General features: G+C 39.7%; 3 protein-coding genes across 3 annotated transcripts; 1 reads left to right on the top strand and 2 right to left on the bottom strand.

Moving 5' to 3' along the window:
* The first annotated feature begins 3 nt into the window (after nucleotides 1-3).
* RBM48 (RNA binding motif protein 48) lies at nucleotides 4-3,163 on the top strand. The gene is made up of 5 exons (XM_038174909.2): nucleotides 4-355; nucleotides 581-771; nucleotides 886-1,031; nucleotides 1,777-2,303; nucleotides 2,800-3,163. The coding sequence occupies exons 1-5, from the start codon at nucleotides 149-151 to the stop codon at nucleotides 2,884-2,886; spliced, it is 1,158 nt and encodes a 385-aa protein (XP_038030837.2). The 5' UTR covers nucleotides 4-148; the 3' UTR covers nucleotides 2,887-3,163.
* Nucleotides 3,100-10,663, bottom strand: CLXN (calaxin). The gene is made up of 6 exons (XM_038174910.2): nucleotides 9,943-10,663; nucleotides 9,530-9,685; nucleotides 7,939-8,043; nucleotides 6,340-6,491; nucleotides 4,589-4,693; nucleotides 3,100-3,283 (listed from the first exon to the last, which is right to left on the bottom strand). Exons 1-6 carry the CDS (start codon nucleotides 10,250-10,252, stop codon nucleotides 3,233-3,235), a joined length of 879 nt encoding a protein of 292 aa, XP_038030838.2. The 5' UTR covers nucleotides 10,253-10,663; the 3' UTR covers nucleotides 3,100-3,232.
* A 525-nt stretch (nucleotides 10,664-11,188) lies between these two features.
* FAM133B (family with sequence similarity 133 member B) lies at nucleotides 11,189-26,490 on the bottom strand. The gene is made up of 11 exons (XM_038174911.2): nucleotides 26,304-26,490; nucleotides 23,269-23,366; nucleotides 22,491-22,569; nucleotides 19,522-19,596; nucleotides 19,322-19,354; nucleotides 18,760-18,828; nucleotides 17,213-17,308; nucleotides 16,561-16,608; nucleotides 14,707-14,802; nucleotides 13,916-13,963; nucleotides 11,189-13,055 (listed from the first exon to the last, which is right to left on the bottom strand). Exons 1-11 carry the CDS (start codon nucleotides 26,325-26,327, stop codon nucleotides 12,969-12,971), a joined length of 753 nt encoding a protein of 250 aa, XP_038030839.1. The 5' UTR covers nucleotides 26,328-26,490; the 3' UTR covers nucleotides 11,189-12,968.
* Between the last annotated feature and the right edge of the window lie 1,505 nt (nucleotides 26,491-27,995).

Here is a 27,995-nt window from a genome sequence, read left to right as displayed (position 1 = left end):
CTTCCTCTGATTGGCTCCTCCATCGAGCGCCGCGGCTCCTATGGACGGCGGCGCGTCCCGCCCCGGGGGAGGACCAATGAGAGGAGAGCGCCCGCTGTGCTCGCCGCCTGATTGGCTGCGCGCTTGGGCGGGCGGCTGAGGTGACAAGATGGCGGCCGGCAGCGGTGCCGGTACCGGGTCCGGCCTGGGCGGGGAGAAGATGGCGGCGGCGGGGGGGGGCAGCAGCGGCACCGGCACCGGCACCGGGCCCGGTACGGGAACCGGGCCGGGCGGCGCGTGCCGGCACCACGAGCAGCTGGCGGCCTGCGGCTCCCGCGCCAAGTACCGCGAGGGGCGGCGGCCGCGGGCAGTGAAGGTGGGGCCCGAACCAGGCCGGGGCGGCCGGAGGGGGGGGTGGGGGGGGTGTGAGGCGGTGCCGCGGGGCTCCCCCGAGTCCTGAGTGACCGGACAAGGGTCAAAACGTTGTACAGGGGGACGGGCAGCATCCTGGCAGGATGTGGGGACATACGTAAATCCCTTGAGTCGTTACTTGCAATAAAGCAACAATGTGAACGCTCTGTAATACTCTTACTTCTTCCAGGTTTACACTATCAACCTGGAGTCTCGCTACTTGCTAATCCAAGGAGTCCCGGCGTTAGGTGTTATGAAGGAGCTAGTGGAGCAATTTGCGTTATATGGTGCCATTGAGGAGTATCACGCTCTGGATGAATATCCAGCTGAGCAATTTACTGAAGTTTATCTTATAAAATTCCAAAAAGTCCAGTGTGCAAGGTATGGTGTGGAGCAATACCTGCCTCTTGTTAATTTTTTACCCCCTCTTCGTTTAGATTCTAGAGAGTTGAAGTAAAATTCTCAGTTTTGCTAATACGGTTTAATTCACTCCAGGGTGGCCAAGAAAAAAATGGATGAACGAAGTTTCTTTGGGAGTTTGCTGCACGTGTGCTACGCTCCGGAATTTGAAACAGTCCAAGAAACTAGGGAGAAGTTGCAGGACAGAAGAAAGTACATAGCAAAAGCAACAAACCAAAGAGGTTTGTATTTCAGTTTCTTATAGAATTTTAATGTCTCATTTCAGCGGAGGGTGGGTTGTGGTAAAAGCAAAACTGCCTGTTAAAGCAAATGCTTTGTATTTAGCTTTTTTAAAAGATGCATTTAAAGTATGCTTGCAGCAGAATGGAGACATCTTTGAATTATTTCTAGGTATCCATCCATCTTTGTGAAAGCAACTTTTAGGTTCTAGTTGATACAAAAAATAAAAAAATCCATAAGCATAATGCATAAGCTTAAAACCTCCTTGTTTCCTTTTTTTTCTTTTGAAAACATTATCAGAAATTTAAAGCAGTGCCAGAAAACTTAGGATCACTTTTCTACCCTTGTTCCAACTTTTTCAGGCATATCCAGAAATATTTTTTCTAAGGAAGGTGATAATACCAGAAGCTTTAAAAAAGGCAAAAAACCCAAAACCGCAAACTTTTCTAGCTTGCATTTTGGCACTGGAAGAATGGGTTAAACTACTGTGCTGTGGAGTTCCCAAGCAGCAGTGAAGACTGGGCAGGCTTAAAATAAGCCAAGTGCCAGGCACGGGCTTCTTCTTTCTTGGCTTATGCATTTTGATATCATTGCAAGAGGTTATTTCTTAAGGTGCCACTTAAGAAAGAAGAATCACAGATTGTTTACAGGGAATGAAGTATCACTGCTATTGCTTGTGTTGTAATTAAATGCTGGAACTAATAGTGACCTAAAACAGTGAAGCTACTTTGTTTCTTTGTTTTAAAGATTGCTTTGTGTTAAAGAAGATCGAGGGGCCTAAGAAGACCGACCCCGCACACTGCCGTCAGTGGAGTACCTCAGGATCATGTGCAACTAGTGACTGGGATCCGTCCTGCTTTCCAGATTCTCATGGGGTATCCCAAAACATGGGATGTCCTTCTGGGAGTCAGAATTGGAGCCTGTTGACACTCCCCCAGTATGACAGCCACCGTGCTGAAACTTCTGCGTGCTGTGGTCAGAGCACATTGCTAACTCGAAATGTACCCCCAGGGGGGCACGGTCCTCCTGTGCCTTTAATTCGGCAAAGAACAGCTGTAGCTGACAGTGGGATTGGCAGGTTTATGCCTCGGACAACTCACCTGCAGGAACGTAAGAGGAAGAGAGAAGAAAGTAACAAATTTGCCCTCATTGAAACAAATACGGATAATACTGAAGTCATCATTGGCCCGCAGCTACCAGAAATACCTAAGGTGGATATGGATGATGATTCCCTGAATACTTCAGCCATGTTAATTCGAAATAAACTGGAAGAGGTATGGATTCTTAAAGTCCTGATTTCTCATTTTCAAGCACAGACTTTTAAGAAGTCTATTTCTAAAATGTGTGCCAAAACACGTTGTCCCTATCCTTTCCCTTTTCCTCCCAAATACCCAAGTCCAAAAAGTGTAGCAAACCTTACTTTGAAATACCTCTGGGATTGAGAGGGATGATAAAATAACTATCACTGAGCATCTGAAATCAGTTTGTGTGCGTGGTTCAATGTGTTTGTTGTTTTTTTTTTTTTGATTGTTTTTAAAGGTGTTGCCAACACTTAGTATCTTCTGAGAGTTTTAGCTTTGCTGTGTTTAGTACTGCCTTTGGTGTTACTTTTCCCCCTTTTCTACAGGAAAAGTCAACACAAGTGTGATTCTAATAACATATGCCTCCCTGTACTCCAATATTAGAGACACAGCCTTACTCTAAAACTAGCATTATTAGAAAAGAATGTTTACAGTTTACTCAAAATCTTTTTTTTTCTTTCCCATTTAGGTAGCAGAGTCTGTTTCAAGAACACCTGTGGAAAAGCCAGACAATAGTTCTGCCAAGCCACTTGTAAAGCAGAGAAGAAGAATATAGATACTGCTAGCAGTATCTTTCTACAGCCTTTTATAAAGGATATAATCTAAAATATTTTATTTTTTAATGTAAAAAAGTAACTTATATTGCATTTCCAAGCAATTCCCTGTTAAAAACTGTATCAGTTTATATTTTCTGGAATGAATAAAGCAGTATGATACTGCAGCAATCTTTTCCTGTGTACCTCATAATAAAATAAATGTGGTCAGGCAGTTTAATATAAGCAAATTCTATTTATTCAATATTTTTTTACAATAAAGCAATATTGAAATCACTAGTTCTGCGTTGTTTTTATTTTTACTATACCATGAAGAAGAGAATGCTTGCAACAGTATTCCACATGGTGTTACAGTTTACGATTTCCCTTGAAGGTTTTCTTTTCAAATGCCAAACTGCCCTGTTATTTTTTTTTAATTAAAAAGAGAATAAAAGAAATGTTTTCAGTTGATTAAAATTTCAAGCTTTCTTCATGTAATGCTTCTGTTCATTGGTTTGGGGGTACGTAAGAATACATAAGTTGTCTTTATCTACAAAAGTATAGACCTAGTAAAAAGGCAACAGTTGGGTAGGGTGTAGAGCAGAAGATGCAAAGAGTGGAAGCAAGAATCAGGCTGAGTCATGACTGGCCTGAACTGTATGCCTGGTTTATCACCAACTTTGACAAAAAGCAAGTTATTTTTCTATTCTAATTAGTAAACGTAAATTTGATTTAGAAGCTGTTTCTAAAGCTTCTCATTGGTGTAAAAAAGAAATCAAAGTACTGACTCTGGGTCACTGAAACTCTCCTGACAGCCTGCCAGAAGGAAGCTGCTTTGCAGGTGACCCGAGATAACTCAGCCTGCAATCAGGGCTATGAGATGCCTTCCTCCTGTCTGGCCTACCTGGTAGGTGAGCTGGCAGGAAAGGAAAACACAGGTTTCCAGCAGATAAAAGCTTGCCTCGTTTTCAACAGTTTCACAGAACTTTTCTGTTTCTGTGAATTATTGCATGTATTTCAAAATCCTGTTTTCCATCTCTATGACTGTTGGTATTTAAAAATGTAATGCAGTTAAATAGGGTAATGATAGATAAGTGAAAAAAATACTCCTAGAGATTAGAAATGGTCTCATCAGTTTGACTTACTGAATAAATAAATGAGCATGCCTTAAATTACCATCTTATGGGGGGGAAAAAATCCCTAAATTGAATTAGATGTATTGCTAAAGAGTTCCATCCACCTTGGCTTTGTTTAAGAATACCGTTGCTGCAGTCTGAGATGACACTCCCAAGGTATTTTTTTTCAGAAAGCTACCAGTCTCTCCCAAAATATTGATGGCAGTGGTGCCAGTAGCGCTGAAGAAAGAAAAATAAAACCTGCATTTCTGAAGAGGTTTCAGATAAACTCTTCCAAGAGAATAGTCTCATTTTCTTAGCCTGGGAAGATGCTTACTGAGAATCATTCATTATGTTGCTGTCCCAGAAGACAAAAGTGCCAAGTAACAGTGTGTGTTTTTTACATTCTCTGGTGCCAAAGTTTTACTGTATCAGGAAACATCTGTCCTGTGAAAGGCAGATGTGAACTCAGCACATGCGCAGCTCACAGCTGAAGCATTTATCCACTGAATTCAGCAGACCCCATGTAATGACAGTGAATACTATGATATGCATAGATGCTTAATAGAGAAGTTATTTGCACATATTTTTAAACCCAAGGCTGGCGTACCTTTATGTCCGGCAGACATGGTCCAAAGGCTTCTAAGAGAAGATTATCATCTCTCACAGCTTTTTCAAAGTCCGCAAAAGAAAGCTTGCCATCATGATCATGGTCCTATAAAAGGAGAACTCTTTAGCAAAGGATGATTACTTGTAGTAATTTTCTTTTTGTTTAACTAATGTTTTATTCAAATGGATTTTTTTTTTGAGTATATGCAAAAATTGATGTCCCATTGGGACACCAATCTCTGCTCAGACAAGATCTGTGTAATTAGCCTCTACCTAAGCCATAAAAGATGAAGCAAGCTCAACCATCTCTTATGGCTTTGCTAACAGAATTCCAGAGAAGGCAAAACTTCCAACATGGGAAGAGCTTGAACTGAGAATCTCACAGACAAATCTTAACCACAGATGCACTGGAATAAATAAAAGTAGGACACTTAAAAAGAGGTAACAGGAGGATAAAATGTCCTGAACAGGACAGCCTGCCCGTCTGCTTAAAAGAAATGGAAAATTGCTTGAGTATGCTCTACATTTCTACCATGAGCACGTCCTCTACAAATACCTTTAAGTATGAAAATCTATCACGGGACTGAATATATCCTTAATCACAATGCAGTTGTACCTACAGGCACTGGTCAATGAGCAGTTTTTTGTTCTTTGAGTGATGGATTCCACAAATGCCTTTCTTGTTATTTAATAATTAATTGTGTAGTTATTTAAGGTAGGCAGTAATATCCTACTCAGGTAACTGCCTAGCAGCCAAATCAGATCTGGACCTTCCAACATGTATCGGAGCTTTCTGAAGTTCTCATGGAAAAGCTGAAATAGGATTATGGACATGATTAGTTTATGGTATTTTCCTACATGTAGGAATATTTCATTAGGTCTAGAGGGTATTGCTTGGGCTTGGACTTCTTGTAATCTACTTACCAACCACCCAGAATGTGGTGACATTCATTTTGGATGCAACCTGTAGGAAGCTGAGCATGTAGGTGCTCCAAAGATGAGTAATTGCTGTCATCTCGTATTCTGCATGAGACAGACTCAGCACCGTCAAGAACTAAAGCTAAGAGGGACCTTTCAGCTGAGGCTGTGCAACAGGGGTGAGTGTGAGAAATGAAAAAATGGGGTTAAATAAAAGGATTTGGGATTGGAGATCCGTTTTTACGCAAGATGTTTTGAACAACACCATTGGAGGGGAAGTTTTATTCTTTGTTTTGAAGAAAATGGTGAAGCACAGCCCCTGGCTGATTCAGATATCCTAGATTAATCACAGGAAGACAGGTGCTATATGAATAACCCTTGATGTTACAATTCTAATAGAGTATATCAACTGAGCACAGACATTCCATGCTCAATTGATAAAATACAAATGTAATTAATAGTAATGTTACTATAAATGCCTAATGCAGGAATAACTACAGATTGTGCTTCTGAATTTTCTGCTTTTGATTGGGCTTTTCTTTTGACCATGCACATGTGCATGTGCAGTTACACGTGCAAGTTTTTACATACCATTTATAATATGTTCACATAATAAATTAATAGTTTTGTGTGAGGACACTGGACTGGGACTCATTGGATCTGGATTATACTTCTAGCTTTCCTTACTAGACTTGTTTATCCTAGGTACGTAACTTACTCTGTGGCTCAGAACCCCACTGTAAAGCAGATAACAGTGTTTTGTTACCTCGTAAGAATGCTCCTAAGGTCTGAATGGTTGAAGATGCTCAAGTATCACAATGAGAAAGTACTTGCCATTTTCTTCAGTGCTATGTCTACCAAGTCCTTAATTCCCTCATCAGGATCTTCTTCTGATGGCTGCTTGAGTAGGCTGTTTTTCAGCATCTGAAACATCTCCTCTCTTGAAATGTATCCGTCACCATTCAGGTCATAAACCTCAAAACAGTCTTTTCAAAAGATAAATCAATTTAAAGTTCATACCAACTATATCACACATCATTAAAGCTGTTGCCTACAGACAGAAAACAGGAACTGTATGTAATACAGCATATGTCTTGAGCATATAAAATTTCTATATGAAATGTATGTATCACATGTGATACTGGTCTATTACTGCCTACTAACCCATTATAGTTAAAATCTATTTCTGCTCAGATACATAATAAATAACCTTTGTTTTTTAGAAACCGTACTAACCTACAGATCTTAACACCTCTAAGAGTAGTCTTTTAGAGTATAAATGAGGTTTTAGTTTAGAAGTCCATCTTCCAGTATATCCTAGTTATTTCAGAAACTGGTTTGGAAAAGTAGAGGAAAAAAATGAGTTGTACAGGCATGGAAAAAACAACTGAAGCATCTCTAAATGCAAAGCGAAAATCTCTACAATGGAATATTTCCTGTATGAGTATCTGCCTAATTTCTATTTTAATTGCTTCTGCCTCCCTAAAATCAGAAATCTAGGACCATAACAAATTTTACTATCCTTCACAAAACTTATTTAAAAAACAAACAAAAGTTTTTCAGTTTTGAGACACAGATTATTTTTTTTTTCCAGGCAAAGACTTTGTCTAAGGGCAAAAATTGTACTAGCATACACTTAGGACAAACAACACTGTGTACCACCACATGGCAGCGTATCCTAGAGTGCTTACAACAAGGCTGCGTATTTTATAGACTGTGGTTGTTTCTAGCGGGGTGACATCCCAGGCCACCTTCCAAAGCAATGCCTTATGATGACATTATATAGCATATTATGGATGGCTGATGCTGCAGCCAGGGAACTATGGAAATAAATGCTGTCATCTTTTTTCTATTATACTCCCCTCCAGTCCTTTTTTTTTTTTTTTTTTTTTTAATCCTAGAATTCTAGGGTTCTTGCATTTTTTTTCCTCTATCTTCTTTTTCCATCATTACTCTGGAGGTCCTCAAGACCATCTTGCAAACAGATTCACAGTTTTTCCATCTCTGCTTCCAAGCTGAAGAACTGCTAGAATTAATACAACTGCTGCTGTGCCCCCCACTGGGCAAGTAAATGAATGCTGGCACAGATCTCAGCTGGCCTGAGGAGACTGTTACTCAGCCAACACCACCCTCGTCCTACATCTGTTTACTTCTGATTTTGTGTGTGAATACAAAAACATATATTCTCTCTAAACTATACAATAGAACAAGCTTTTCTTTGTCAGCAACAAAATAAGGTGGCTGTTTGCACAGAATAATCTGTTTCAAAAAAACTATTTCAGAACTCAGTTTTTATTGAGCTTGACAGAAGAAAACTCTTCAATTACTAAATTCTTTTTGAGTAACTAACAAATTATAGTGGAAATGATGTATAATTTAATAGTCATAAATTCTATGATAACTACTAAATATTATCATGCAGATAAACCTTACATTTAATCCTTTCTTCCAATGTCCCCCGAAGAAATACTGATAAGCCTTCCACCCATTCCTCCACACTGATGCAGCTATCATTGTCTCTATCGAAAGTGCGGAACACTGGGAAGTTATTAGATACATTTTAAATTTATAATAATAGGAAAATACAAAGAAAGAAAACAAAACAAAACAAAACAAAAACTTAAATTCAGTTAAAATATATAAAAACTTTTTTTTTTTTTTCCTGAAAATGGTTTTCTGCTTTCAGCAAGGTACAAACACCCTTCTCAAATCTTTCTAAGCCATAACAATAAAGAGGATTTCACCACTCTGTCTACTGATCTTTCACTCCAGAATCCTGCTGGGATAATGTATTTTCTTTGATCTGTTACTTTACAGACTTTAATAACTACAGGAAGCATGCTTCCATGCAGACAAAACCCAAATAAACCAATATGCCTTACATTAAGGCTTATTTGCATACAGAGGATTAATTACTCCTTTACATGGAGAGCCAACAGAACTGGAAAAAAAAGTCTTACTTTTGCAAACTGAAATCAACCCTTTGTAAGCATTAAAATATTAAGAATGTGTCCATGTAGTGCATTTTCCAAGAAACATGATTTTTTTTGCATAAAATGGTGTTTTCATTTAAACACTCTCCTGTTAAAGAGCTGGAAAAAGTTGAACCAAGGGGTCTCTTCTGGAGACCTGAGATCGAAAAGGATGACAGTCTCATGCCTTCTTCACATCTTCTTCTGGACACCTATACATCAGACATCATTCATCAACTGCAAATAAGGCCCTCATTTCATTAATCTCTGTATTGTCAAGTATTTATGTTGGCTCATCACTCTCATCGCCCTCTACTGCCTGACTAGTATCTCCAGCGTCGTTCAGAGCACCTCTGTTTCAGAAGTTATCCACTCTACCGGAGTACTTTTCTGGGACTTCAATTCTAAGACAGATCCATCCATCCACCAGCTGCAATGACTAACTCCTTGGTGGATCACAGCAGGAAAGAGGAGAATGACACCACGCTGCCCTCTTCTGTCACGACACTAATGGTGACTGGGCTATAAGCATCCAAATGCTAGCACTCCAGCTGCCTCTCTGGCAGATCTCCCTTGTATGAGACCATGAGCTATCCTAAACCATGGGAAAACTATTCTATGTACAGAAATAAAGGTATCCTTTACTCAGCAGTGCTTGTGCATGGCTCTTCCTTTGCCATCCTTACATGGGTGGGATGGCGCTATTTTGTCCAGGCATGCTCATTGGGTCTACCATGTACTTTTTTCCCTTCTGTATGGGTTCTTCGGACCTTCTATCTCCCTGCCAACTAAACTCACACTGGGCAACTACTTGGAACTATTGTGGCACAGTCCACATAAAACTTTTCTGTTGTCAACTTTGGCAGTGATCAGTGGTGTTTTCTTGGCTATAGGGATCCACTATTCTTGTAGGAATCAGAAAACAGATGGGAATTAGTTTAATATAACCCGGAAAGTCTTCAAGGGCACTGTTTTAGGGATCACTTATTCAAAAACAGCTGCCCAAGGACTAAAAATGAGTTTTACAACCTTTTTGAGTCTACTGATCTCACCTCTGTCCATAACCATGTCATCCGTCATGCCGAACGTCCTGTGCAGGGTATCCCTGAACATGTTGCGATCGAAGCCTACTGTACCAAACCGGTCGCTGGACGTGGTCACCAACGTGTCGAAGAGCTTGATGAGGCATTCCACCTCATTTTTATTAACTGCCGAGCCGAAACAAGAAAGCACATTTTATACCCTAAGCTGTTAATCGGCGGCGTGTCCAGGAAAGCCACAGCTCCCAGCCGCCTCAGGCATCCACCGGGTCCTGGCGATGCTCAAACCGCCCCCAACCCGCCATTTGCTGCTCCTAAGGGATGGGAGCGCGTAAAGTCACCAAACGACCCTCGGGGGACCAGAAGCTAAAGGGGGACAACGCGGGGGGGGGCTGCCGAGGGGCAGCAAACGCCCCGACACTCACAGTGCCTGGCCGAGCGGCTCAGCGCCTCCACCTGCTGCTGCAGCCGCTTGGCGCTCATGGCGGCGGGCGCTCCCCTGGCAACGCGGGCGGGGCGGCCCTCGGCCCGACATGGCGGAGGGCTGGGCTTCGGCGCACGGCTGCGCGACCGCCTCAGCGCCTGTCTCCGCAGGGCAGGGCGGCGATGAAGGCTGGCAGCGCCGCCTCCAGCCGGCCAGGGTCGGCAGGGCCCGCGGGCATCCAGCCGTTTAGCACCGTAACCGCAGGGTCGGGGGCGCTGACAGGAGAAGGGGGGCGGCGATGTTCCCTTCATCGCCTCCAGCCACCAGCCTCGCAGCGATGGTATGGGACAAGAGACACCAAAACGAAGCAGCTATCGACTTTCAGAATACGTGTGTTTTTTTTAATACTTTAAATATTTTAATACTGCACACTGGTATCATAGCCTGGGCTGCCTTCTCATAAAGCCACACCTGCTGACCCCTTTCAATACAGGACAACCCTCCTCCCCCCCATACTTTTTCCCCGTTGCTCAAACTTAAAATATTCATCCAGGTTGGCTGGTGCCATACCATTTAAGCTTAATTTCTCTGCTCTCTACTGAAAAGGTTTAGATTTCAGGCCATCCCAAATGCTGGCCCGTTCTGAGTCTCCCTCCTCGACATCCCCACTGCACCAGTGCAGGCCTCTTTCCACAGCGCTGTTGACTACAAGTTAAATGGAGAACTAACAAGCAAAGTGCTCTGCCTCTGCTAGAAACCAACATTACCTTCTCAGATATATTCAGTGTATACGAATCAAGAAAGCTGAGATATTGCGACCAGACTTTACTCTTCCTTCAAGAAAAAAAGATGCAAGAGGAGTCTCAATGTGGTTGTCTAATGTATTGAAAACTGAAACATTTCACTGTGGACACGAAAGCAGCTTTGCTGTGAACTGACAAAGCCTGGAGCTCCTTAAGTAGCTACACCACTACCAAAGCTTTGCAACGGTATTTGAAGCACACAATTGACAAGAACAAGTAGTTATATTCAGACAATTAAAATGACATAGCGGCATATGTATTTGGAAGACTGGGGCCCTCATTCCCATTTTTTATTTCTTTCTGTTGCAGGTAGTTGTGTAAAAGTCAAAAAAGGTATCACGCAGAGCAGAGCATTTATGATATGGTTCATTACAAGTTCTTTTACCAAAACTGCGATGTCACAACTTAAAACAAAAACAAAACAAAAACTGCAAACCAACCCCCTATTATTCACTGCCTTTATTTTAACCTCACTGTCAAAACAGGGTCTAGAATCAGTAGCATCAAACCCAGCAGTATAAAATACTTGATCAAAATATTTAGCATATTTTAGAAGTACACTGCTGCAATTCAAGACTTGTATTTTTCTAAGAACTTACTAGAAAAGTCAATTTTGAATGTCAATGCTAAATCATCTTTCTCCCCCAGTTTTTAGTTACAATTTGCAGACTAATTATCCATTAACAAAGGTCTTAAAATTCTTGGCAATAAAATATTTGAAATGTTGTATGTAACAGAGATAAGTTAGAAGTTAGCACCTGTGCAGTGGACCATTAAAATAACCTCTAGTTGACCATTCAGGATAGGTGGGCAGTTGTTAAAGACTAAGAAGAGCAGGCCCAGCAATGGGTACTTGTGGAAGCTAATAATGAGAATTTCATGTAAAAACTAAAATCAAATGGTTGCTTGTGTTTTCATGAGTGCACATTTAATTTATAAAAGTGTGTTTTCAATTTCTAAAGCAACTAATTTAAAGTAAAACAGCTTTATGATTTAGGTCAACATTCCGTAGCCCTCAAGTACAAAAATATAAATACAAACTGTTTAAACAGTATCTTTAATGAGATTCTGGCAGTATTTTTTGTTTTTAATCTTAACAAGATGCATCACATAACAGGTCTGCCACTGAACTTGCTTAGAGTAAAATCAGCTTCAATATGAAGCTGTTATGGTATCAAAACCCTGCTTTTTACATGCTAAATATCTTCAGCAAGTGTGCACTTAAACACAGCAATGAACTTAACTATAACTAAATACATACATGAAACTCTGCTTGTGGAACATAACTCATAAACTGGTTACAACAAATGATTACCTGCATTTTCATTAATTTAAAAAAAGGGTACAAATCATGCAAAACAACTCTAAAGATAATGCAAAGGAAAAAAGCTACCAGTGTTTGCAAGAAGTGTTCAACTAAACCAAAACTGTATTAAATGAAATATGCATATTTACTAGCACAGATCTATCGCTATTGCAAAGAAGCAGAGGTAAAGTCTTCTGGCTTTGAATGTCAGTTATACTGCAAAATGTCATTGCTCTTGCTTAATGCAGAAGCACATGCTTAGAAGCCCAGAACTGCTGACAATAGTTCTGCTTTCCCTAGGATCAGAGATGCTGCATGGATTTAAAATAGCAGAGATTTGCAAGGATCAAAGGCAAAGGCACCCTATTCAGTTAGCCAAAACGGTAGCATTCCCTTTCTCAAAAGCATAAAGATGGTAATGGGGCAGATGATAAACATTACTACAAAGGCAGCATTTTAAATGTTATCATTAATTTTCCATTTTGTAAATGCCACTCGCAGACACCAGCTTGTAATTGTTTATGTATAATATAAACCTACAAGATGAACTTGGGATTTTATTTGTCCTGATTTACAAATAAAGACTATTACTAATGCTTTAAAACACTACTTTCAGTATCTAAAAAGTTTAACTCTTATTTTCCAATATTTTACATCTCAGCTGGACTACCACCTCATATTGTTTCAAACATCTAATACTGCTTATTGGAATTTTATAAAAGTTGTACCTCATGTATTAAGCAGCAGGCAATAACAATGGTCTTTCCCAGCACAGCTGCATGTGGCTGGCTACTGAAAGATTAGGAATATTTCTAGAACACAGGAAAACTCATGCAGTTTGGTAAAGTTTGTCATCATTTCACAGTTTAAGTTTCCTTTAGTCATTGCACTTCTGTTGATAGTCTTGCTTTTTAAATACTATTCTGAATCTGAATTTGAACCAGCAACCTTCTTTTTCTTCTTTTTACCATGCTTCTTGTGCTTCTTTCTCTTTTTTGCTTTGTCCTAAAAAATAAAATGGAAGTTATGAGAAAATCACCATCTATTAAATTCCACTAATGAAAAATGACAGTACAGAAAGCACAGTTCTACAAAGACATTTCAAAAGATGTTTCTGTAAGAACCCATGATATTTCAGAAGAGATTTATATAAAAGGCTGTTTAGAAACCATGAAAAGAAAGTTCATATTTTATCCAATAATTTGTACTATTATGAGCAGCTTTCAATTTATCTCCATCGTGGTCTGGCTATTTCACACCTCTCAGCACCATCACTATTATACTTCCTCAACTTTTAAATGATTTTTCAATGCTTCATAGATTTCTGAGAGAATAAAGTGTTTGACATCTTATATATGTGAGAGTAACTAGGATGATTACAGATTTATAAGTTGTAATATTTACAGTGTAGTAAATATTAGTATTAGGATGATGCAGAGATTGGGTCCTAAGGCTCATTTCATGGCCTGGCAGAAGAAGTTTGCCAAGGAATAATTGTACACAATACTCTGACAAAGGAACAGCATTGATGTCTACATGGCAAACTGCCACACCACCTCTTATTGTACAGAAATTAGTGTTTCTTTCAGTTTGGTACAGAGTAAAACATATTTTGACTTAATGCAATAAACGTTAAATAAATCTCAATTCATACGTATCTAAAAAGGTAAAATAGTGACATTTTTTTCCCTTAACTACACAGCTGAAAAAGTGACTTCAGCAGATAAAGAGAGAAATGATGAATCTAGATTCACATGACTTTTTCTAAAAAACATTTGTGTTACTGAAAAATGTGAAATTGTAAATTAACCAAGTACAGAATATTTATATCCTAAAACTACACTATGAGTAGGAAGGATACTTGCTGTTGCTTTCTCTTTTTCCTCATTGCTTTTCTTCTTTTTTGCTTGCACCTAAAAAAAAATAAATTGGATGTAATGGGATAATAGCTTTGGAAGTGCCATTTTATATGAAAGTTTGAGCTTTTGTTGCATATAAATGAGTGATGGCACAACAGTGATAGAACACGATGAACGGTAACCACTGAAGAAACAGTGACTATGTTAGATTCTGGAATAAGCATAAGCATCTGATGTGGGAACATTCTGCTATTAAAATATAGCAGAACAAGAAGCCAGCGAAGATGTACAGGTAAAAATATTAAGCGAAAAACTTGGTAGAAATTCTTAATGAAAAAAACATCACATTGGAACCTTTTCAAATTTTGTAATTCTACAGGAATACAAATCCTGAAAGTAAGTATACACAAGGTTGAGAGTACAATTATTATGTCCAACATTTTTTTAATTCAATGGAAAAGGCAGCAATCTTGGAATTTTTCTTGTCTGTACTCTAATATTAGACAGAAATCTTCTGAAGCATATCCCACCGCTTAGACTCAATTTATTAAATTCTAAAGTATCCATGACAACTTGCAAAATTTCAAGAAAATTAATTCAGAATAACCTGTAGGTGGTTGGAGTTGCACTAAACAGATCTTCCTGTAAGTTTTTATTATAGAGAAAAATATAACTTTGAACATGCTGCACACTTAAAGTCAACTGTACTGAGCAGAACACCTTTAATAATATATTAAATCTAAGCTATTTATTTACTCATGTCAATCAGCAAACTGAAATTCAGCTTTCATACTGACCTCCTCTGTCTGATCCGATTCGGATAAGGATTCTGATGATAAAGGTCCGTCACCACGATCTGCCTTCTTCCTTTTTCTGTGGTGATTTTTGCCATCCTGCATAAAGTATTGGTGAGTAAAGTTAAGCCCTTCAGATTTCATGAAACTTTCACTTAGAATTCTACTGAAATAATATTTCTAAGTTATAAAATATTTTCAAATGCTGTATGCATTAAACTAATTACTCATCATCAGCAAATTACCCTACTGTTAAAATGCTTTCAGTGGAAATAAAATCATTTTATGTGCATTGCTTTCGTTACCAGAATAGAGCAACTTTTTAAGAGTGACAGAATAATAGCATACTATAGCATCTTATTTTAAATAAAGACATGTGAAAGAGCAAGCATTTTAAAATAAAATGTTTCACTATTTTAAAATAGTACTGAGTAAATTGAAGATGTCACAATATGTGCAAACACTGCAGCTTCAGACTCTTGCTTGTTTGTTGATAAAAGAAGCTCCATCCTACCTGCGCCTAACCTGTCCCCACCAGCTATATCTTCAACACTTTATATAGGTAATTCCAGTATATTTAAAGAGCAGTCTTAAAAAAAATATCAAATGCTCATAATTTAGATGGTGCATGAGCTTACTCCAACAAACCATTTTTTTCTTCCCCTTTCTTAGACCAGCTTTGCTCTGGACCAGGCTACTTTCTCCCATTCCACTCATTGAAGCTACTTTCTTCCATTTCATTTCTAAAGCCAGAAACTGTAAAAATTCTTCTTAATCATCTTTTTCAATAGTGAAATCACACATCTCAACAATCCTATTTAGTGTATTGTAAGTACCATCATCCTTTCCTAAAAGTAGTTATGAAAAATACAGATGATGTAGCCCATCTGAGAGGGCATCTTCAGATCAGGAAAATCTCTAGTTCCCCAAAGCATTCTACTTTCAGAAGAGGTGTGAAAGTAGCAATACACCTTAACCAAGACTAAGGGGCTATAGTAAGCACTTGCTCTTTGAAGAGAAGATACTCAAAAGGGGTTGGTGGTGAAACAGAAGCAGAGAAAGGGAAAAAAACCAACACATTTGCCTTATACAATGGAGATTTTATACATCAAACCCAATATGGTTGTGTGTAGTAGCCAAGACCAACGTGGTAATATAAGTTACTGGAAAAAAAAGACTAGGATAGACACTGAAAGCTATTAGCTTACACATAGGAGTAACTAAAATTTCAGACAATGACATTATTTGCATTCAACATAATTGAAGAAGGAAGTCCTCAGATGTGTGTACAAAATGGGTGAGGTATGAGAAAGAAGGTGTGATTTCATGCTCCGAGAACAGAAATAATAATTTTGCTTAAGCTAGAAAAAAATTCTCTGTAATTTTTCAAAGACGACATAAGTAAATATGTAATTATGACTGCATTTAGATAAGAATACCTTCTGCTTTTTGTTACTTAATTGGCAATATCAAACCAGTATCCTACCATGCACGCCATGGAAATATCGTATGCATTTTTAGCTCAATATGACTGTTAAAGATAAATCCCAAATACTAGAATGACACAATCTACTACAGCAGATTAGATACTTTCTTCATTTAGCTTCATGACAAAAACAGATCCAACAGTTTCCACTGACAGCAATTACTAAAACAGGAGTTGAACCCACCTAAAAGTCTATCTCAAATTTGGGGCACTGAATACCTTCTGATTATCTAGTTTTGGACAAGAGATTTCAATAGGCGTAAATTGGAGCATACAATTAAAAAAATTGGAAAGGGGAAAAAAAAAAAGAGAAATCTATTATGTATGTAAAATGATGTTTCGATGCACGTATTTCAAAAATAAAACTATACCTTCTCTTTTTCATGATCTTCCTTTGACCTCTTCTTTTTTGTGCTGTCCTAAGTAGAAAGAAAAACAATTACTGTCCACTAACACAGAAAAATGCTAAAAGAACAGACTGCCTGGTGTATCTTCTCCACTTTTTTGTTCATTCAGTACTTGTGCTTGTACATTGGTCTACTTTCTTTCAAGTAAGTATTAAAAAAACATTTAATATTAATATTAATATTTTATAACCACTACTCAGTCCACAGATACTTATTAGGCAGTATTCTGGCCCTGCAGTATCTGTATTTTCACAGATGGTGTTCAATTAAACAACATATTGACAAGAACATCACAGAACATTTTAATTTTTTTGAAGTGTTAACGTAGTATTAAAAGTAAACAGAGCAGCACAAAAGCTGCATGTTTGAATTCAGAAAAATAGATAAAAATCAATGGTATAACGTTTATTTTCTAAAGATCAAATATTTTCTGCCAGACGTGGACAGTAGAGATACATTCCTGATCACATCTGGAAGATACAAGCACAGCTCAGCTACAGTAAGAAAGCACAACTTTGAATACAGAAGATAAAAATTAGGAAATGCAAAAGTCAGAAACATTTGTCTTTATAACACAGATCAGGAAAACTTCCTGAGAGTAACATGTGCTATTTACCTTGCTGTCTGACTCAGATTCAGAAGTTGAGCTTGTTGAAGATTTCCGTGAGGAGCGATACTTCTTTTTCCTTTTTTTCTTCCCTTGCTTCTTATCCTATCCACAAATATTTTAGGAAAAAAAAAAAAAAGACAACCCTGAATTTATTTTCACTAGCTATTAAAGAGTTACAATAAATGTAAAGAATAGGGAACACCAAATTCCTACATATTATCGTGTTCTTTTGAGGAATAAAGTATGCTACCACTGATTCCTTTAGTGGAGGAAATTCATCAATCTTCTGTATTGAAAAAAGATTAAACTACTGTAAAATTCAGGTTCTTCAGATTCTGTTTATCATTTAGATGTGTGCTATAGATCCAGACTAGCTCTAACAAAGATTTTTTCTAAACTAGTAAAAATGGTATATTTGCACTGCTGTGATTAGATAGGGGTATTCTACTGAAAAAGGATACAATTCAGTGTTAACACAGGAACGGATCCAGATTACAAACCAGCCAGCCAGAATTTATACTGTTAATGAATAATTTCTTGAACAGATATGTAACGAAAATTGACATTATCGTATGTTCCAAATGCATCAAAGCTGAATAGTTTTATGCAAGCCAAGCTATCTATCAATACGCTAAAGTATATTGCCAAAACCTGTGGTAAGTAAATCTCATGAAAAAGAGTGGGCTGGTATTTAATCCATTTTTTCATATGAAATATTCTTTGACATAAAAAATATACACCACAGTGCAATTCATTTCCTAACGGTGTGATACATTACTTTTTTTTTTTCTTTTTCTAGAAAGGATAGCCTGAAAGCCTCGTTCTGACTGCTGTCTAATCCCATGTTAGTCATTTTTTTTGTTTGCTTATTATCTGGTAATACTGGTTCACATACGTCAAAAAAGACTGCATAAGGAAGTTCTTTCAGCATCTGCAGCGTTTGCAATACTTTGCAAGCTTTCACAGAAAGATGCCAATGCTAACGTTCTATTTCTTGATCAAAGACCTTAGTTCTGTTAACAATTTGATAATTCAGAACTACTGACGCTGTACTAGGTCCAGACAGTATCTCCAGACAAGAAGTGTCTCTTCCAAAAAGTATGTAAAATTACCCAGTTTTAATCTACAGTGAATTCAGAGTATTGCTGTGCATTAGTCTGGTTTCCAATAAATAGTTTTGCAATAATCTCAGGTTCAAAAGATAAAACAGATTAACATGTGCAGTCTATCAGTACTTACCTTCATTCTATAATGAACTACAGTATCACTCTTGTAAGTGTAACTACTGACCAAGTAAGTAAATAGTATGCAACAACAAATATTGGCCACCATTTCAGTGATCTGGTAAACTGTTCACTCATTTTCAGTCACATCTTCCACATTCAAAACAGAAATCCCATTTACCTCCTCCACAAAAGATGGAGGAATTCTCTTAACAGCCAAGAAAAAACACAACTCCTCAATTAAAACTCTTCAATTAACCCCCCAGCATGCTGAGAACAATAGTATTGCAAAATACAAAACATGTTAGATTCTGGTAATTTAGTTCTTACCTCATCTTCTGAATCAGATTCACTGCTGGAAGAATCAGAACTTGATGAAGAAGAGGAAGATGAAGACAACTTGACCAAACACAACAAAAAGTGAAGCTTGTGAGATGCAGCATTTTGTCCAGTAAGTAAGTAAAAGTCCATTCAAACACCTCTACAATCTCTTCATTTGCAAATCAATAAAATTTTACTTCCAAGAACATGGTCTCATAGATTTTCTTAAACTGTAAAAAGTGACTTCTAATATTTTTCATGTGATAATGTACATTTGATGCGTTCCCTCCCCACCCACATTTCTTTAAGCAGAAATAAAGTTTTCCTTGAAGAATAGAATAGAATAGAATAGAATAGAATAGAATAGAATAGAATAGAATAGAATAGAATAGAATAGAATAGAATAGAATAGAATAGAATAGAATAATCTACCTCTCTTAAAGAAAAAAAACAGGTGATTTAACATTCAAATTCAACGTTAAAGCCATACCCCTCTTTCCAAGACAACTGAAGTGACAAATAGGAACAATCCCAAAGCAAAAAAGTTCAGAAAACTGAAAATTTTGCTCACCCTACTAGATTTCTTCTTTTCTTTTTTCTTTTTCTTAAAAATAGAACAGAATGAATGTTATTTTGGCGTCATATTCTTTTATTGCACATTTAGGTTTATGTAACTTAATGCTGGCTTTTAAAAGCTATTTAAGTCATTTTGTGTTGCCAGCACTGATGACAAAACCAGTTCCAAACTGTATTAAACTGAAAATAACTTACCTCCTTCTTTTTGGAGGAACTCTCATTTCCACCCAGTAATTTCTCCCTGTGTTTTTCCAGTTCTTTCTTCCAATTCTGAAAACAAACCCAAACAAAAACAGTGACATAGCCATTACTTCCAACAGCATTTTTCAAAACCCTTTTTCAAAATCCTTTTCTTTACCTGAAGTTATAGTCTCCATAAAACCCACAGAAAATAAACACCGTATAGTATTAACCAAGGCTATGATGCATTTGATGCTACAGAAAATTAATAAAATATCATCTTAGTGCTCACCTTTATGGTCAAGTTATTTGTGTTTAAGGTCATCAATTTCGCTAGTTGTGGCTTTGTATCATAGTTCTTGTTAGAGCACTTCAGCAATGTGGGACAACCTACCAGAAATACGTGTGTTTTGTCTAAATTTAAAAATCAGTGGAAATAAGATTTCCAGAAAAATTCTGCTGGCCACTACTCAATGCACGCATGTCTCTATCTTGTGTCTGTTCTGGGCCTTGTCAGCGTCAACAATGATTAGAATATTGAATTATTATGTACATCTTCATAGAAATGCTCTTACTTTTGTTAGGCCAAGCACACTGCCCGGATAAGTGTTTCCTTTGATTCCTTCTTTTCCACCCCTCACAAGCTCTCTAGGCCTAAGTCTCTACCTGAAATCCCTCTTTCAAGAGCTCTGAAACATCTAACACCCCAGCATATTAAGTCTGCTAGCTTCAATCTGCTATTCCTGCTTCCTGTGTCAGAGATGCGCTTTCTTTATTCTTATTATTCTGATTCTTCCTTTCCTTCCAATTAAGCTGTACTGGTATTGTATTGGCAGAACAACGATAACCCACATTTTGTGAAGAAGGGAAAGAAATATTAGGAATTAAGTAGGATTATACACGTGCAATGCGATATGATACACAGAACCCTGAGTCAGCATCCTGTGAATTAGCTAAACAGTGCTGCTGAAGGACGTGGCAGATTAGCCAGGATACAGTGCTGCATGTAATGTGTTTCCATGATCCAAGGCAGAATCTACAGGGTATTGCAGCAGGCTGGGTACTTTGATTTAACAGCTACTTGGAGCTATCTGAAGAGTTTTTGACAACAGCCAGTGCTTTCTTAGGCAGTCATTCTCTTGTAAGTATAAACAGATTGTGCTTTTTTTTTTTTTTTTTTTGAGGTACATGAAAGAACAACATCTGTCTGTAAATGGCACCTCATTCACAGACTTGTAACCTTTTCTGTCGTTGAGAGATTTGTGCTTTTGGGCTTTAGGAAGAACTCATGGCCACTTTGTGATTCCCTGCAACTCTTCCTACACTACCCTTCCCGCCATGATGAAAGGCTGCTACCTTCTAACCATGCCACTGTCAATTATTTTATAATAAAGGAAAGGAAAACGCAGGAAAATGACATGATAAAACACTAAATCAAACTCACCAAGCTAAAACTCACAAAGCACTAAACAAGTGATCTCCTCTGAAACTTGTATTAACCAGCTGACAGAGTATTTCTCATATGAACATTTCTATGTTATCTATTGCAAATTTTGGGAGCTGGATACAGACCATGACCTCTGTATTGATCAGAAGGATTTATCCTAACATAACGATCAGGGTATGACAAGTGAAGCATCTTTCTTTACATGTATTAAATGACCTGTACACTTTCACCTTAAACGCTGGTTAGCTGCAAAGGTGATTGTTCGTGAGTCTGTTGGTGTAGCCGATCCTGCTGACCCAGGAAATAAAGCAGGACAAGTCATCTTTGATAATGCTTTGTGTCTAGCAAAACCAGATTGGAGGAAAACTCTAAATTTGAATTCTGATTTGGCAAAGAAGAAAAGGAAGAAGTAAGTTTGAAAGTGTGTAGGCTTGATCGGGGGGAGAAAGACAAGAGGAAATGGCCTTAAGTTGCCGCAGAGGAGGTCTAAGTTGGATATCAAGAAAAATTTCTTCACTGAAAGGGTTGTTAGGTATTGGAACAGGCTGCCCCAGGAAGTAGTTGAGTCACCATCCCTAGAAGTCTTCAAGAAACATGCATATGTAGTGCTTAGTGGCATGGTTTAATGGTGGACTTGGCAGTGCTAGGTTAAAGGTTGGACCAGATGATCCGAGAGGTCTTTTCCAACCTGGATATTCTACGACCCTCCAAATATTGGCATAACTTCTTAGGAAAAAAGGTGTAATGAGCACAAGTGTCATGCCCTTTCAGTAGCAGAGGAGGAACACTATCTACTTCAACCAGAAACTCTCACACATTGATGATGACTACTGCTCGAAGCTTATCCCAAAACAACAGAATTCAAGGGAAGAGACGTATTTAACTGATATATAACTAATTTCTTCTGACGTATACAACAGGAGTTATACATGAAACCTTCTCACAGCATGCTGATCTCTAGTTGTATACTGGACAAAAGTATGAGAATAGCTCCAAAGAAGTGAATCAGCACAGCATGTAATCAATTTAGGATGAGAAAGAAGCGTTATATAGGCCTATTTAGATATTCAAGGCCGTTCTCTGTGCCTTCTCCTGTATCAGTACCACATGTACACTCCTTGTTAAAGAAAGGAGGCTGTTTCCAGTAATACACCTCCTTCTAATATGTTTGGATTGTGTGACCTTAAACAACTGAAGATTAGCACAACAGACTTTAGTTTATCATACTAGGAAATAGACGAGTCTTACTTGCTAATGTAAACATACGTATTTGTCTGGCTATATTAACATTTAGAAAGTTCATATTTTCTTCAGAAGTATTTCTCAAAACTTCTTAAATAGCGTTTCTCTAAATCACAAGTAGCTCTTCCTTGGTTAAGGGGTAAGCTTAATGTTTTATTTTGTTTGTGTTGAATATTCACTCATTACAAGGTTGTGTGAAGTGAAATGTTATGTGTACATGGTGGTGTTAATGATAAGGGAGGAAAACCAGCATGTAAGACGGATTGAATATTAACATCCTAACAACATTACCAACCTCGTTCATCTTTTCTTCAAACTCAGCCAAAGCCCTGGATCCTTTCTTTTTCTTTTCTAGTTGTTCTTTCACTTCTTCCCTACATAAAAAGGATAATAGATCAGAGTTGTTGTATTTTCACAATTAAAAATACCTTCTAAAGTGTCTAACTTTTTGAAGTTTTTTTTTTTGAAGTTTAGCTTTGGCTGAACTTCCAACAGAAAAAAGAATGAAAGCACCTTAGATGTTATGAGTATGGTAACCTAATGTTATAATTTCAGTACAGTAGCTAAACCCCTCTGAAGGATCTAAAGCTAACTTTGCAATTAGGTAAATTGTGCTCTAATTTATTATGAGAGGAGGTAAAATGGACTGAACGTAAAACAAGTTGTTGATAGTATCTTCAAGTAATTTTGTTGGGTATGGTAGACTACGTTCTAAGAATATACTAGCAAAAACTTTTTCTGGAGATTAAGTTTTAAGATTGCATACACCTGCAGGCTTTAGGGATTAGTATTTGTGAAAGAGGTAAGAAAACCAACATTTTCCTCTCCTGAGAAACTGCAGCCAAAACATTTAAAGACAAATGAGAAATACATATTTCAAAATGAAATAATGTTTTTAAAAGAGGAGATGGAATACATATTTAGAAAAGAACATCTTGGCCGGAGCCAAGGAACCTGTCAAAATGTATTATTGTGTATTCTGGGAAGGAGGTAGGCTACCTGTGTCATCTCAATAACAGAGAACAAATCTTGCACTTAGTAGGTCAAACAGGCAGACAAGTATTGACACTTACCATGTTGGTCTTGGCCTGTTCAAGTAGTCTTGTATTGTTGGTCCTGAATTTTGGGCAGGACCTCGTGCTCTGGCCATAGCTATGGGATTCATATAAGCCTTGAGTATGAAACAAGAAGAAATACAAAATTCATCAGCTACGCTGTTACCAAAATCTATCCTTGTCACTCTTCGCACAACCTTTTTCTCATTCGCTGAAAAACAATTCTGACCTGTTTCTAAAAATACAGTATTTAACTAAATCAGGCTGATTCAGCCTGACAGAAAAACCCTGGAAAGAGCTTTTAATTGGAGTTATGCTGTGATAGAATGATCTCATCCACCAAAAGAACATGTTCTTTACAGTAATTCCCCTCTCTGCGCAATGATTTTGCAAACTGAGTACAGTATATCATGATTGCTGAAATATTCTTCCTCAGGATATGGGAAGTGTGATTTTATTTCACCCCTTACTCTCTTGAGACAGCTGATACTTAGGCCTTTAAAGTTCTGCTCAAAATTGATGATGACAGATTCAATACATTCTGGATGAAATGATGACACCCCACAAGACCCTTGCTGTAACACCGAAACAAGTGGTGGTGGTGCTCAGCTACAATTATGCAAATATGAAACTTCTAAGACTTAGGAGTATTTCAACAACAACAAAATTATCAATTTTATGAGGTATTCCATCCTTCAGACCCACACATTCTCTCCACATTCACTCTTAAAACTTTATTTCTAAGTTCACCTGTTAAAATCCATACACCATCTCAGCCATAAATGAAATAAATCTAAGCTAACTAACAATTACTCAATTTTTATTATGCTGAACATATTTTGTTCATGTGAAGTGAAAGTAATCTCCCCTTATCTCCTGGGCTTTTATCACTATGGCATCCCAGTGCTTCACAATTACTTTTGCAAAACCTGCTCTTACTGTCCACAGTTTGGAGATGATAAAAAAAAAAATAATAGTCAAAATAATGACCAGCTTTAGTTGCTCAGTCTGAGACCCTTTCAAGCAGGCCCTGTTTTACTCAAGTTTGCAACTCTAAGGATGATATTTGCTGCCACTTCTTGGGGGGATGATTTTTTGTTGTTGTTGTTTTTTTTTTTTTTTTAATTCACACAAAAAGTTTAACTAACATGGGCCAATAAATGCTAATATTTGTCCATTTAAATGGGTTTAATCTCAGCTCGGAACCTTCTTTTGCAGCCAGGTGGATGTGTGCACTCAAGTAGTTAGAGCACTTGAAGATGTGTATTCACATGTTTAACTCATGAGTTCTATTGTATCGCAAATCGATGAATGAGAAGAAATCTTGCACTTGAATTCAACTGCTCCTGAGTTCCTTTAGCTATGAAGGCAAGTGGTGTTTGAACACTGTTTTCATTAAACAACGATAATTTCAGTGCACTGGAAACAGTACAAAAGACGACAACTTTAATTCATGACTTGGCTTACTACAATGAGCAAACTGAGTCAACTCTGTTTGGGTACCATTCAGGAATCTGTATCTGAAAGCTCTAGCTTCTTACATAATTATTACTCCTAAAAAGAATTTCTTGCTGTTCTTAAATAAAAACTACCTGGTTTCTTACCCGAACTAACCCGAAATGAAACCAAATCTCTCTACCTGTAGAAGAGGCTACAACTGCCAAATTCTGCTTTTCTACTTCCTCAGATTGATTCCTGATAGATAGCTAGCAGCTAGCAAGCTTCCTCCATTCAGTGGCACTCTTTCTTTTAACTTTCCAGCAGCATAATGGCTGAATACCGCTCTATATCCCACAATTTGGAAATGTACGCCTTAAAATGTTCCTATGAGTTCAAGCAAGTTTATTTATGAATAATTACTTTGCCAATAAACATTTCTTAGAAGTATTCACACTACCTTGCCAAACTGAATTTCACTAGCCAGAGAGTGTACAGAAATACACCCTCCACAAAGAAAAGTGCTTGTCTGCACATCCATTTTCTTCTTCTGGCAGTTTGCTCGAGCAGTTATTAAAAGATGTTTTATAGCTTTCGTGCTCATGAAAAGCACAGGGCACCTACAGTTGGCTGGGGCTCTATGGGCAAGCAATGCAATCTATTACTGCCTTGCAAGTATCCTGCAGATGGGGTAAAAACAAAACAAAAAACCAACAACTTATTTTTCTTCTCCAAAGGGTCAAAATGATTTAGGAAGGGTTGTGGGAATCAAGTTAACAGGTGGAAAGCTCTACAATCACACAAGAGAAGCAAGGGGCCCTATATCCTAAGTTGCTTGTACTACCAGCCATCATGGTGCAATGAACCTTTATTATGCTTTATTATTTCATAGGAACGTAGAGATTTGCTGGCATTGGTGGGTGCCTCCCCATTGTACTACTGAGAAAATTAGGAATAAACGGACACCCAAATACACCCCTAAGCATTACAAGAGGGCAACGCGTTTCAGGCACAGGCCAGGCCTTGCAGCCTAACCCTGTCAGCCCTCCTCCCGTTATTTTGGCACCTCGGTACGGCAACCAAAGGCCCCCCGTTAGCCACCTGGGGGTGTTGGTGCCCACCTCGTCTCTCACTCGCTGCTCCAGCGAGGGGAGCAGCCGCCTGCCCGCACAGAGCTGACGGCAAACTCGTAGCACGTACTAGAAACAAAGAAAAGGGGGGGGGGGGGGGGGGGAACAAAAGTCTCGCCACTTATTTTTCCAACATAAAACTCATCAATTGTACAGTCGGGCCTAAAGAAAAGATGAGCCTAAGGTGCACGGCTCCCTGCTGGGAACAAGTTTTGAGGAGAGGGAGGGACGAGCGAGGCCGCGTTTCCACCGGGGCCAGGCCCGCGCCGCCACCGCCCGCCCACCCAGCTGACAACACGGCGGCCTCCGCCTTCCCCCCCCCGGCCCGGGGGCGTCCCGGGGGCTCCCCAAAACCAACCCGGCTCCCTGCGAGCCCCCGGGGGCCGCCGGTGCCCCCCCCCTCCCGGAGCGGGCTCCGCCGCAGCGCTGCGGCCCCGCCCGAGCCCCGCGGCCCGCCGGCCGCTGCCCCCCGCGGCTCGCACTCACCACGCGGTTGTCCCGCTTCCCCATGGCGCCGCTCCGCTCAGTTCACCTCAGCTCAGCCCAGCCCCAAACCCCGAGCCCCGGGACCCTGCCCTGTGCCACGGAGGCCGCGCCGCAGCCGGCCCCGCTCGGCCCCGCGCAGCCACCCAGCGCCGGGCGGCGGCGATGGCGGCGGCCGCGCAGCGCCCCCTGCCGGGCACGGGGCGATAACCGCGGGGGGGAGCGGGGATGGCGGCTCCCGCACCCTGTGGAGAGGGGGCTGAGGGGTAAAGTGAGGGGAAAGGGAAATGTCGGGGTGGGGTTGGGTGTTGGGATGCGGGAGCTACGCCTCCTGCCAGGAATACACGTCCTAGGAGGGGAAGGGGTGTTGTGAGGTGTTTGGGGTAGAGGGAATGGGCTCACGTTGCATCAGGGGAGGTTCAGGTGGGAAATGAGGAGGCGTTTCTGCTCAGAGAGAGCAGTCAGGCATTGGGACGGGTTGCCCAGGGAGGTGGGCAGCCTTCAGTGTGGGAGACAGAGGGATTTGGCCAACCTCTTTCCAGTGGTTTGTGGGGACAGGACAAGGGGGAATGGCCACAAAATGGAGCACAGGAAATTCCGCACCAACATGCTGAAGAACTTCACGGTGAGGGTGTCAGAGCACTGGAACAGGCTGCCCAGGGAGGTTGTGGAGTCTTCTTCTCTGGAGATATTCAAGGCTTGTTTGGATGCCTACCTGGGCAGCCTGCTCTGGGGAACCTGCTTTGGCAGGGGACTTGGACCCAATGGTCTCTTGAGGTCCCTTCCAACCCCTACAATTATGTGATTCAGTGGTGGAGTCACTATCCCTGGGGGGGTTCAAGGAAAGGTTTGATGTGGTGCTTAGGGACGTGGTTTAGTGAGTGACACTGGTGGTAGTGGAGTGGTTGGACCAGATGATCTTGGAGGGCTTCTCCAAACTTAATGCTTCTGTGATCTATGTTACACTGATGAGAGGCTAGAGCCTGTGTTAGGAAACATCATGTGGAACATATGGAACAAGGTAGATAAGGCTGCAATTTGCAAGGTCCTGCAGTTTTGCCACCTAACTTAGCTCATAAAGGTGGCTTAAAAGAAAGCTGGAGAGGGACTCTATCAGGGAGTGTAGCCATGGAACAAGGAATGATGGCTTGGAACAAATGGAGGGGAGATTTAGATTAGAAGTGATGTGAGGAAGAAATTCTTCACTCAGAGCACAAAGCACACATGAGAATTAGGGCTGAAGATGCATCTTGCTTCTGTTCTTTTTTTGTAAATAATAGAATGAAATTACATAAAAAGCAGTATTAAAAATAAACTCAGAGCACAGGATGGGAGATGGAGGGCAGCCCCTGTGGCTGAGGGGCAGCCTTTCTCTCTGGCAAGTCAAATGGCCTGGGGCAGCCAGCCCCAGAAAAGGGGCTCTCAGCCCCACCAACCCTCCTCTTTCTACCACGAGGGCATCTTCCAGGCCTCCTCACTCAGGCTCCATCCCAAGCATTAACTTGGAGCCACCAAACACCACGGACATCCTGCAGGCTCACCTGCAAGATGTCCCAGCAATAAAGAACTCTGTTGCCAATTCTCAGGGGTTGTGTTGAGTGCTTCTTTCTCATCCCCCAGCCTTGTGTGAGAGGTGGCATCCCTTCTGTACAGAGCCTCGAGGAAGAGCACAAGACAGGACCCAGCTTCCTTCTA

This window comes from Anas platyrhynchos, chromosome 2, assembly GCF_047663525.1.
Source record: "Anas platyrhynchos isolate ZD024472 breed Pekin duck chromosome 2, IASCAAS_PekinDuck_T2T, whole genome shotgun sequence".
NCBI classification, from domain to species: domain Eukaryota; kingdom Metazoa; phylum Chordata; class Aves; order Anseriformes; family Anatidae; genus Anas; species Anas platyrhynchos.
The sequence above is the reverse complement of the archived record's forward strand: the minus strand, read 5'-3'. Positions and strand labels throughout refer to the sequence as shown.

Coding starts and splice junctions, on each gene's coding strand:
- RBM48 (XM_038174909.2), top strand. CDS start 149: ATGGCGGCCGGCAGCGGTGCCGGTACCGGGTCCGGCCTGGGCGGGGAG. Junction 772..885: donor CAAAAAGTCCAGTGTGCAAG/GTATGGTGTGGA, acceptor AATTCACTCCAG/GGTGGCCAAGAAAAAAATGG. Junction 1,032..1,776: donor AAAAGCAACAAACCAAAGAG/GTTTGTATTTCA, acceptor TTTGTTTTAAAG/ATTGCTTTGTGTTAAAGAAG.
- CLXN (XM_038174910.2), bottom strand. CDS start 10,252: ATGAAGGGAACATCGCCGCCCCCCTTCTCCTGTCAGCGCCCCCGACCC. Junction 4,694..6,339: donor ACATAGCACTGAAGAAAATG/GCAAGTACTTTC, acceptor CTCCTTTTATAG/GACCATGATCATGATGGCAA. Junction 3,284..4,588: donor CATGTCTGCCGGACATAAAG/GTACGCCAGCCT, acceptor AAAAAATAACAG/GGCAGTTTGGCATTTGAAAA.
- FAM133B (XM_038174911.2), bottom strand. CDS start 26,327: ATGGGGAAGCGGGACAACCGCGTG. Junction 23,367..26,303: donor GGAAGCGGGACAACCGCGTG/GTGAGTGCGAGC, acceptor TTCATACTCAAG/GCTTATATGAATCCCATAGC. Junction 18,829..19,321: donor AAAAGAAGAAATCTAGTAGG/GTGAGCAAAATT, acceptor TGTTTGGTCAAG/TTGTCTTCATCTTCCTCTTC.